Source organism: Lissotriton helveticus, chromosome 5_1 (assembly GCF_964261635.1).
Source record: "Lissotriton helveticus chromosome 5_1, aLisHel1.1, whole genome shotgun sequence".
Taxonomy (NCBI): domain Eukaryota; kingdom Metazoa; phylum Chordata; class Amphibia; order Caudata; family Salamandridae; genus Lissotriton; species Lissotriton helveticus.
The window spans coordinates 927,402,297-927,414,823 of NC_136065.1; the positions used below are offsets into that span (position 1 = coordinate 927,402,297).

Genomic DNA, 12,527 nt, shown 5'->3' on the forward strand with positions numbered 1-12,527 from the left:
GGCTAACAGAGAGGTGCCGGAAGATTGCTCACCCTCTGTACCGATGTTATGGCAACCAAGAAGACAGTCTTAAGATTAAGCAACTTGAAATGACAGATATTAAGTGGTTTGAATGGAGAGCACGTAAGAAAAGTAAAAAATAAACTTAACCCCCACTGTTGCATAATGAAAGACATAATGAAACATATCACAACTGATTAAAAACACTAAATACCAGAGAGGTATCCTTTAACAGTGCTTAAGGCAAGGCCTTGCTGGGCTAGGGACAACACGACCAACAAAACTTAGGACAGCTTGGCATGAAGTGGGTTAAAATGTTTGGTCACGCTTTAGACCACAAATTTGCCTCAATGGCTGGCTTATACAGATTTAGAAGAGGGACACTTGGCTGCTAGGATAACATCCACAACCTCTGGAGGGAGATCAAAAATGTTTAGCTGTCACTGTTCGGTCTCCAGCCATGACAGTAGACGGTGTGCAGGTTCGATGCAGGACACTGACCAGCAGCTGCAACAGCGGATCCTCCCGAAGGGGCAGCCTGATTGCAGGGCGAAAGTTCATGCCCAGGAGTCTGGAACACCATACTCTCTCCAAGCCCAATCTGGAGCTACTAGGAAGACTTGGGCCCGGTCGTCGCTTATATTCGTGAGAACTTTGGGCTGGAGTGGTTCCGGATGGAAGGGATACAGGCGCCTTGAGTTCCACTCTAAGTGGAATGAGTCTTAGGGAAAGCCGCTTTGAAAACTCCAACACGCAGAAGAGCGGACATTGCGTGGTCTTGGCAGTGGCAAACACATCAAGTCGAGGCTCTCCCCATTCGCGGAGGAGACCCTGTGCCACCTCCAGGTGTAACTGCCATTCGTGATCTGCTAGGCGTCAACAGCTGAGTTGGTCCGTCATGGCGTTCAAAGTTCCCAACGGGTGCTGCACTACTAGGGAAATCCCCTGGAGTTCAAGCCACGTCCAGATATGCAGGGCCTCCTGGCACAGGGTCTGTGACCCCACCCTACCTTGCGTGTTGCAGTAGAACATGGCGGTGGTGTTATCTATGAACACCGTAATCGGACCTATTTTTGATGGATGGCCTGAACCAGCCTCATTTCGATAGATGGCGGGAAGAATTTCAATGTCAAACAGTTGGTTCTCAACTCTAAAAGGTTGATGTGGAGCCAAGCGTCCGCAGACCAGATGCCACTCATCTCCACCACTCCCAAATGGCTGCCTAGACTCGATGCAGGTCACCACGGTCTGCCTGGGTGGGGTACAGAGAGGCATCTGCCACTAACAGAATCACAGTCCAGTAGCCACCAGTGCAGATCCTTTGTAGTCTCATTTGAAATCTGGACTTAGTCGGCGGAGAGGTCCCCTGCTGCTGTGTCCACCGGGATTTCATATCCCACTGCAGAGCCAGCATATAGCTCCTGGCGTGCTTAACCAGCAGGATGCAGGAAGCCTCAGTCATCCTCACTGATCAGGATCGAGGCGGAAGGGGGAGAGATTATAGCCTGAATGCCCTGGAAGCTCGTTCCAGGGGGTAGCGGGGCCCCACACACTTTAACTTTAGCCTTGCTGCATGTTTGGATGTTTAAAAAATAAATTCTTTTTTTCCACCTCCATTGTATAAGACCGAAGTACAGTAATGTCCTAGACACCACACTCATAGTTCTACTGTGCTCTATAAACTGTCCACATAGCAAGTTCACAATGAACAATATTGCAATTAACTGAATATAAACCTCAAATTTGGCAAAGAAATTCAAAAACGTAAGTGGCGTGTTGGTGGTGCTTGAAAAACACAAAACGTATAGTCACGTATCAATGTCTGGGATCACTATTAAATAAAGTTTTTAAAAAATCTTATCATCCATGTCTGGGTTCACTAATAAATAAAGATTTTTAAAAAATCATATAAATGATTCAAGTAGGGTGATGAACCTTAAGCAGCATAATTAACTTTAATTTGTAATAGGATGTCTTGGCAATAGAACCAATAATCCCAGGACATTTTTTAAATATTTAGTCCTGTCGCATATTTCTCTCATGGGGGTTGTCCCAGGTTTCAAGGCTTTGGGAGCAAAACTCTGGGGGAAAACCCTGGCTCTGCAGCAGGATACTTCAACTGAAATGATTAGGTGGTGCTGCAGTTAATTTCACGGTGGTACACTGGCAGCAAAGGCTGTGCTTTTTTTTTTTTGTTTGGTGAGCCCACCTTCACTGCTGGCTTTTATAGTGGAAGTATTGAACCTGTAAATGCCAATAGATAATTTAGGATTTACACAATTTTGTTAAAATATCCACCACGTCTTTTTTTTTTTTTTTAAAGGCTTTTATTGGCATCAGCAAGAATAAAAGAAACATACAAAAATATATATATAGGTGGAGTATACATTGGCGGTTTTTATAACTACAGTCCATTTGTGGATGCGCGCTCTTTTCGTTTGTTTTCCCCCAGTTAAGAGGAGGGAAAGAAAAGAAAAATACCACCACGTCTTAACCATATAAAGTGCGGTCGGAAAAGTAAGAGAAGGAGGTTAGGTCTTCGTGGAAGAGGGAACAGAGGTTGTCTTCAACAGAGAATTTTAAGACGACATATTCACCAGAGTTGTCATGACACGAGGAAGGGATTGAGCAACTCAGAGTGAGGGGTGCGATAGACTGGACAGCCAGGTCTTTATGGTCCTGTGTACATAAATCCAGTGGTAGAAGTGGGAGGGATCGGAAGGGATCGGAAGGGCATGGCGTGCCCCTACTTTTTTTTTTATTTATTACAGTCCGTTCCCCTACTTCATTTTACTAAAAAAGCGTCCCAGGACTGCAGGAATTGTCCATATTTCAAAATGACAGCTTGATCATTCAGCTGTGTCCCCTTTATGGTGTATATCGAGGAAGGCCTCAGCAGTGCCCACGACCTCCTCCTCCTCCTCCTCCTCCCCGTTCCCCTCTGTATCTGGGGACAGGGGCCTACAAAGCAACACTGAAAGGGCCGTCAATCTTAGGTTAGCGCAAAAACTGCTACCTTTGATGGTCCTGCTGCTGCAGTGATTTACAGCTCATTTACTGCCGATGCTACCTGCCTGCCGCCACTGTGACCAAAACAATGGTCACATCAGGATACTCTGGTGGCCCCGACCATTCTAGCCACATCTGACTCCGCCCACTGACCAAATCCTCTGGCTATTCCTGCCCCCCGATTCTCCGCCCACAGTTCCGCTACTTTTTTGTCCCCACTTCGACCACTGCATAAATCGGATTCCTGCAGAGAACCTGTAAATGTGGAGTTTCGCCGGTAGGCCGCTTATATGTTTGCAACTTTATATAGGGTGAACTTGGCCAAAAGGCATTAGAGCGCTTTAAATGAGCACCAGTTTATATTACACGAGGACCGAAAAAAAATTTCACTTGTTTTATTTTAGGCACGGAGAGATAAGTGAGTTGACCAGAATGACACCATATCGATTCGAAGCCGGAACTCATATTTGCCAATTCCAGAGTTGGCAGCTCCTCGCATTTCCTCCCCTCCTGGCCTGGAAGCACATAACAGGGCGTTGAATTAAGAGCCATCTGAAACACAAAGTCACAAGGAGCAAAGAGAACAAACTTGACTATCTGGGTCGGAGTGACAGGTCCTGTAGAGCATTAGGGTCAGTAAACAATACAAACAAGCTTAAACTTGGCACAGGTTGCCATGGGCAACCACTAAGGTCTTATTCGAGATGCATGAGCAGGAGGAGTCTAGCTACAGCATACTCCACACGGAGTTATGGAAGGATTTTTTCAAGAGACAAGATAGATGCTGTTCTCATAATCAAGGTAGCCAAAGAGGAACACACTAACCACATACAGAAAAGTGGGAACAGGATTTGGAAGCATGACTGGTGAGAGCTCAGAAGGCAAGCCGGACTACCTCAGGACTTGACACGAACAGGTAGTGAAGCTAATTGCCAGACACAAAATATGACTTTTCCATTCAAATAGAATTCAAAATAACAGTGATGAGTACACAAGCGATGTAAATTTTACCTGAGATGAAAGGGCATCATATCGTTCCTTTTCCTCTTCAAGTTTTTGTTTGGTTATTTCTATTTCGGTCTTCAGCCTCTGCACTTTTTCTGCCATTCGCTTTTTTTCATTTTCTCTCTGCTGATGTTCTTCTGCAAGCTGCGAGTGCAGGGTATTATTTAAATGCGCCGTTTCCCGACTTTTGTCATCATATTTCTTTTTTAATTCAGTAATATCAAATTGCAGCTGAGCAGTCTTCTTTCTTTCTTCTTCGAGGTCTTTTTTTGCTGTCATCCAGCGCTGGTCATTGTACTTTTGTTGTTCGTCTAGTTTCTGACCTGCGTAAACAATTCAAAAACTGCCATATTAGTTTTGGATGAAGGGTCAACCATTGGTAGCTGTTTTTATTCAGCAAAAAAAATGAAAGCAAAAGTTGATTTGTTATTTTTTTTTTCAAATATGTATGAGTTGACTCGCATCTTGAACAGTGTGTGTCAATTGAAAAGGAGGGGCCCTCGGCCCCCCCGCACGCATGGCGGCGCGGCGACCGCCTCACCTCCTCTCCCCCTCGGGTCCTTCGACGGTGGGGGCGTGCCCTGGGGCGCGGCCCACCGCCGATTGGCCGGCGCCCCTCCTGACCCGGATTCAATGGACTGGTTCCGGGTCGGGGGGGGCGGGCGATAGGAGGGGCCACCCGGCCCCTCGGGAATAAGAGGTGGGGAGCGCCCAGGAGACCCCCTTGTCCCTGGACGCTCCCTCGCAGCAATTACAGGAGGTGGTAGGGCAATTGAATTTCGCACTAAGAATCATCCCAATGGCTCGCCCCTTCTCTCGCTCCATCGCGCATGCGATGAGGGGGCTGAAGGAAAGGCACCACCGCACGCGCCTATCGTCTGAAATTCGCCAGGATATGCTCATTTGGATGGCATTCCTGGAAGATTTTAACGGTAGGGTGGTCTGGCCCGGCCCGCTCACGACATCGGCGGAGTTGGGATTATGGACAGATGCGGCCGGTAGTGTGGGCTTTGGTGCCATCCTAGGGAATAGGTGGGTCGCTCAACAATGGCCAGAAGAATGGAACACATGGGGCTTGCTCAGCAACATTGGCTTCCTGGAACTTTTTCCAATATGGGTGGCACTGATGGTTTGGCCCGAACACCTATGTAACCAATCAGTGGTGTTTTGGTCAGATAACATGACAGTGGTGGAATGTATCAATCAGCAGGGGGCGCGGTGTCCTTTCATACTTCGTCTGATCAAAGAAATTGTTCTGCGGTGCCTTAAACTGAATGCTAATTTTAGAGCCAAACATGTCCCTGGTGTTTTAAACAATGCTGCTGACTCCCTTTCTCGCTTCAAAATGCAGGTTTTCAGGGAACATCTCCCCACAGCAGACCCCTCGCCAGCACACTTCCCAGCAGTACTTTGGCAGATTGGTGCCCCAGATTACAGGACCTCGTGGTCGCTAGCCTAGCCCCCAGGACCAAGACGGCTTACGAAGGGGCGTTTCTGTCTTATTGTTCTTTCTTGGGGCCACAGTGGGAAGTGCTTTGGGCGAAGGAGGATGGGTTTGCAGCCTATTTAGAATGGATGCACAAAGAGGGGCGCTCAGTGGCAGCGGCGACCAGACATAGGGCAGCAGTGTCATTCTTCGCTCAAGCTAGGGGCTTCAGGGATCCCACTAATACCTTTATGATTCGCAAGGCTTTAAGGGGATGGCGCCGTATTCAGGGACACCAGAAGGATAAGAGGAAGCCCATGGGGTTGGCCCGGCTAACAGCCTTACTGGGCACGCTGGAGATTGTTTGTAGCTCGGAGTGGGAAGTGCTTCTTTTTAAGGCGGCATTCTCCCTGGCATTTTATGGGGCGCTGAGAATTAGTGAACTTGTGGCAGGATCCAAGTCGGACATATTAGGTGGCTTGCAGAAGGCTGGGGTGACGATAAGGGGTGACACCATGTGGGTGATTATCCAGAAATCAAAGACCGATCAAGAAGCTAGGGGTCACACCATAGTTCTGCAACGGGCACCCGCCAACCCGTGCTGCCCGGTGAGGCACGTAGAAGCACTCATGGGACGGATGGTCGGTTCAGCAGGCAGGGCGTTGCTCTGTCACGCCGACGGGAGCCCCTTGACCAGGTATCAATTCAGGAGAGTGTTCGAAATAGGGGTTACAAAAGCAGGTCTTGATCCTAGAGATTTTGGATCTCATTCCTTCAGGATTGGGGCAGCAACTGAGGCGGTGGCGGGGGGCCTCCCGGTGGAAAGAGTGAAGACAATTGGAAGGTGGTCATCAGACTGCTATAAACGTTATGTTCGGATTGACATGCTATGATTACTCGTCACTCACGCTTGGTCTCTTTTCCGCTCTCTTACAGTTTCTCAGACCTGTTACGCAGGGGAGGAATTTGTCGTCGGGCACCGCCAAGATTCATCAGCACGGAGCGGCGAACAGGAAACAACAAGGAACAATGTCTGGATTGTCGGTCATTCATATGTGAAGCGAGCGGAATGTGTATTCCTGTCAGGTGATAAGAAAGAAAGGGCGGCACAACTAGGGTTGAATATCACGTTCTTTGGCAGAGGTGGGTTGTGTCTTCACGAGTTTAGGGGTTTCTTCCAAGGGCTGTTAGCACGCCAGCGGTCTCCACCGTCAGTGGTGATACTTCACCTTGGGGAGAACGACTTGGCAACACTGGGCAGGCGCATCTTGATTGAAGAGATTATCTCAACAGCGGGTTGGATAGCTAGGACCTGCCCCGGGTGCACGCTAGTATGGTCACAACTCATACCTCGACTTCAGTGGCGGGGGGGTCATTCGGTCAGGGCGTTGAATCACTCGGTAAAGAGGATCAACACACGGTTGGATAGGTTGTTTCGAACCCCCGTGTTACAGTCAATACCTCATGGGTGCATCTGGGGTCACAAGTATTACTTGAAGGACGGGGTTCATTTGACAGAAGAGGGTAATGTCCTATGGTCTGACAATATCTGGGCTTGGCTAGAGGGCTGGGATAGGAGGAGTGTGTCCTTAGGCAGGGGATAGAGGGGGAGGCCAGATCGTCGGTTAACAATACTGGCCTGTGGCGGTAAGGTCATTATCGGTGAGCACATATTTGAGGTCTGAGGGGGCGGGCATCATCCTATGGAGGTTCCCGCCCGGGGGGAGGGGCCTGCGGGCCACTCCCAGTACTCCAGGGGCAAGGTAATATGCAAAGGAGCGCGGGTAGGAGTAGTTCACGCTTTCCTTAGGCTGGTAGCCACCCCGCGCGCGTGGACTCATGACGCCACCGGCGCAGAGTAAGGGCCCTCCTTTAGTGGGTAAATGGAGTTTGGGGCGTAGACCGGGCAATTCCCGGGGTAACACTGCGCATGCGCACTTCTAGGGGGAAGGCGCAGCTTGTAGGACCTGACACCGGTAGTGACCCTGCCATATGGCCAGAAATGTACAAAAATCAAGGTAGGATGTTTAGTTTAAGCTAGGAACAACTTGTATTAGAGTTTTATTAAGGTCAGGCTCTCAAACTTGTTGATAACAATTGTATAACTGAATGTCCTGCTGATTTTTGTATTCATTGTTGATTATGCAATTAAAACCTTTTTTAATTTCATACTTTAATAAATACGGCCGGGCGACTAGCGCCCGCCTTCCAAAAAGTAAAACACGTCTCGTGTCCACGTTCCTGGGTGTTGGGTGCCGGATTGGGGGGGAGGCGGCAGCTAGTCGCTGACCATGTACGAAGAGCAGCCTCGCCCCACTTCACGTGTTGCTGAGCCCCCTTTTTGAGACGACGCCATGGGGGTTGCTGAGCTACGAAAACGAAGTATTTGTGCCAGAGTGGGTGTCAATAGACGATAAGCAATCAGGCATCAAGCAATGAGTTACTAATTGTAGCTATATGGAAGACGGACTAGGGACATAGGTAAGCGAAAAGTGTCATCAGGCTTATCAATTGGTGGCCATGTTGGAATTTGTCAAAATGACCGGCCACCCTACTCTTCTTGTACAGTGAGCACAATAAACACAAACAGTTAAATTCCAGTCTAAACTTAGCAAAGGATATTTTATTAATGTTTTAAACTGAAGAGAAGCATGGATTTATCCGGCACTTCTTTTTTATCAAATACTTATGTGAAAGCTTTGCAGACTGGAGGGGTGGGTGGAGTAAGCTGTCAGATTGTTGCAGAGAAGGCTCAGTTTGCACTGGTCTGGGCTGACGAACATGCAGTGCCCGCTGAAAGGATGCACAGGCAAACAACCTCTACCTGGCTGCCGCCATGTTGGTGAACAGATAACAGATAAGACACAGAAGATGGCGTACCATACCAAAGTCACAGTTTCAGAGAGAATGTAGGCAATTTTCAGAAAGGTACCATGACCTCAAAAAGAACACAATAGAGCCTAAGACCGAGGCTAGGAGCAAATGGGGCACAGAGTCATTGGTGCTTACAGGTAAGCAGGAGTGATATGCAGGTAAGAAGGTTTTAAGTGCACACAAGATAGAAGGGGCAGTGACGGAGACGAGTTGGACCCCAAAACCTCAGTATGTCTAATTTATGTCTTAGTTGGTTGAGGGGACGTTCTGTGCAAACAAGTGAAAAAGAGTAGGTGCACACAAATCAGAGGAAGCAGAATACACTGTTAAGGGCAAAGCATGTCTAGGGGAGGGAATTCTGTGTTCAGACATGGGAGTAGAGTTAAGTGGATGCCGATGACAACAGTTACACGCAAGTGAGTGAAAGCGAGGCACACACAGAGCAAATGAGGCTAGGTGAATACAAGTGAGTGTAAGAAAGACAGTGCTACATGCTAGGCATGCCTAGGTGAGAGGATTCTATGTGCAGATAGGAGAGTAGTCACACCTGTGAGATGAGGCTAGGTGCACCATGATGCAAGCATGACATGCAGTCACACACATGAAAAGGAGGCAGTACATTTAAAATAGTGATATGTGTGATACGTGTAATTATAGAAGCAGGTACACATACCCGAAAGTATGTAGATGCACACGTGAGGCATGAATAAGTGAATACAGGTGTAAAATTAAAAAAAAATATGCTGTCATATGACACGTATCACTAAAGTAAAAAGGTTCAATTCAGTTTGTGACTTGCTAAACATAGAAGGCTAACACAACTAGTGTATTACAAGAGTGTTAAACACAGGTCCAGGAAGGCAGATTCCATGCCACATGCTTGTGATAGCAATATAAAATAGGTTTGCATGGATTTATTGTAAATGCAGCTTATTTAGTCAATGGTTATCCTAAACATTTGTCGGAGTTCAGACCCTCCAAGACCTAGCCTGGATATTCTTGGTGAATGTATAAAACAAATACATATTAGCATTCATAGGTTAGGCAGATGTCACACAAAGCAGGTAACGAACAAGACAGAATAATCACCCATGTTTCCTGTACATGCAAGGCAGTAGTGGCACAAGTGCATAGGATTTTGAAACCGAATGTGAAGTAAGTATTTGCTTCTTTTGGTGGGCAGATTTGCACCCAGAGGTGGGTCTGTGGCCTCTGTGTGCAGATTGGGTCTGATAAGGAGAGCAGACATCTTCTCTACTCAATGCTAGCCTGCGTTTAAGAATTTCGCTCTTCTGGAACAGCACTGATCATATGGGGGTGTGTCTATTCGTTTTGGCTTTGCATGTGGAGATTCTCTCTGGGCTTTAGTGGCTGTTTGTGCACATACATTGGAGGTACTGTCTAGGCATATTGTGGTTGGCAGAGGCAAATACGGGTTAGGTTTTGCAAAGTATGGCTCTGCTTGGGCGTTAAAGGCATTTGAAGCTATATTTAGGACTCTAGCCGACCTATCAATGCTTTTCTCTGGATTGTATTCCAGGCTTTTTCACGGATGTACACTTGTGATATCGTGACAGCAGCCTACTCAGTATATGGTTGAAAACCAATGTGCTCGTTTATCTAATTAAGCTCCCTTTTGTTCAATTATTGTAAGATTTATTTTAACTTCAGTGAAGTCCCTTCCGATTATTACAAAATGGTCAAAGGTCAAGTGACATAATTTCCGGTGTTGTCACTGGGGCCAAAGGTCACTTGATATCATTTGAGGGTCAATGGGCACATGGTATCACTTCCGCTACCCCTAGCATTTTGGTGAATCGACGTCCATGCTCCCTTGTGCATACCTTTAACATAACTTGTTTGCAAGGCCTGAGTGGGTATACCACATATGTACTTAAGACCTAATGATAATCACATGCATGGAAACATTATGAGATATATTATGTCCAGCTGGACAGCCCACGCATTAGTAGAGGGCTGCTCTGCGCACATGCTAATGTGGCATGTACTGGCAACCTTGTTTCTATGTGGAATGAATACACTAGTCAATCTCGCCATCAGACTGCATAAGTGGCTCCATAAGACACTTTCCTCTCCCTACCAAAGTATCATGCATGCTGCATTTACCTTGCCCAGGCTACAATGCTATTTTGGCGTAAACATACATTCATAGGGAAATTTGACAATACTTGGCGATGTATAAACGCAATGCACACTGATTGTGGAAACATGCTTTTGTGGCAAACTGTTCTTATTATTCTCTTATCAGGATCATACGGCCCAGCCTTCCAGCTAATATATCAAGGCTGCTGAAACCAGGCTAGCAATATGAAAACACATGGACTAGGACAAGTCTCTGCCTACTGCAGTGTAGGAAGAGGCTGGCAAGCCCCTTCAGATTAGCATGTGAGGTATTATCTTTCAATCGAAGTTTGTTATGTTTTTTGCAAATTTCTTTATCATCATTTTGCACAGACAATACACACATAACAGCCTTTCAGTAAACCAAGAAAGCTACATAGGACACCACTGAATACTAGAATCATTCGAGAAATATATTTTGTTAATCATAGATTTGGACAAATTGCATTTCGATATGATGGACAAATGGCATTTCGATATGATGGCCACTTGTTCTTTCGTTGTACAAAACTAGAGGCACAATGTAGGTTCAAACGGCCTTGATGAGGCACAACATAGTACCGGCTGCATTTTTGGTGAACAGAACAACGAATCTAAGCTAAAACGCACAAATACTCCAAAAGCTGGTTGTGAGTGATAACACACAGGCCTGTGTACCACACTATGTGGTCACAGTATTCACATGAAACACCTTCTGTGCACTGGTCGAATGCAATTTCCGACAAGGTTCTGTACTGCATATTTGCACAGTTCTATATCAATACAAATTTAAAATGTACATTGAGCAATACCCATAAACACATGAGTCACAAAAACAGGTTGCAGTACCCGACACACTGCCTTTGTATCAATGTTCTTATTAGCAGACAGCGTTGTCACAGTACAAACAAAGCAAATGGCAGACTTCAAATAGGGAAGGTGGGCAAACAAGCTAATGTGATTAAAATGATCTTATTGCGACTTCGAAAAACAGAAGTAAAGAGCAACTTTCCACTGAAGTAGGAGTTACCTGATCTATTCTAGGCCTAGCCTGTAGACAGTGTTGAAGACAGACACACAGAGAGAGCCAAGGTCTCTTTTTTAATCAATCTTTCTTCCATAAACACATGTTCAACATAAATTATCGAGGCGTAGCCCTCCGTATGTTCAGCATATTCATACATGTTCAGTGTATACCATACACGCTCAGCATATATATGCAGAATAAGAAGAGAATGAAATACATCTAACAGGATCATTCTTATCTCTATGCAACATCAAGTCCATGAAGACGAATTAGTGGGAAAGAAACAACACGAGATTCAAAAGTTTCCCACATAGGCATATCAAACTTTAGGTATCACTTCAATTATAAAATATTGTACAGCAACAAATGAGGATACCCTGGCATAGCAATTCTGCTCCTAGCCTCGATGAACCATACCGCATTGAAATCTCCCTACTTTCACAGCAGGCAAATCAGGTACCCAAAAAGAACGAACAAAAACAATCTTATTTCAGCCAAGTCTCCACACAACCTACGGTGTAGGACACACCAAACCGAGAACATTCCACATCTTTACTGTTTTATGAAGAGACCCCCTTTGGCTATCTGGATCCATACATACAATTTCTGTGGGAGGTTGCATCTTCCGCTAGATATTCAGCTCTGATCGTTTCTAGTTCACTGCTAATCCCCCATAGAGTAAGCCACTTAGGTCACTATACATTACTGCTGCTCTGCATGGGGCCGTTGAAAGGTTCCAAAGTTGGCCAAATTGATTATCCATTTTGTATATCATCACCCGGTTACTGGGCGCAGTCCTGTGGGGTGCCTCCTGTGGTGTAATATACACATTTTTGCTATGGCTACGAAGGCGGCCAGCCATATGCACCTATGATTGGAAGGGACAATGCGTCCCATATCATGAAGAATGGGCAGTTTACAGAGGGTGTTAGTGTAATGACCACAGTAGTTGCCAACAGAAATCAACAGGTAGCACCTCAGCACACAGAGCAGGTTATTCTTCTGTTGACCGCATCCACAACAATCCGAATGAAATTGTTCAGCTGATCCAGCATTCAATAGCAA

The 12,527-nt window shown here is 46.2% G+C and overlaps 1 protein-coding gene across 2 annotated transcripts in view; it reads right to left on the bottom strand.

Annotated features, from left to right (window-relative positions):
• The window catches only part of CEP55 (centrosomal protein 55), a 291,020-nt gene that overhangs the window by 78,267 nt on the left and 200,226 nt on the right, over positions 1-12,527 (bottom strand). For both annotated transcript variants that reach the window (XM_078643397.1, XM_078643398.1), the window contains exon 6: positions 4,021-4,337. In XM_078643397.1, coding sequence (XP_078499523.1) covers positions 4,021-4,337 — 317 coding nt within the window. The remainder of the gene's footprint in view (positions 1-4,020; positions 4,338-12,527) is intronic.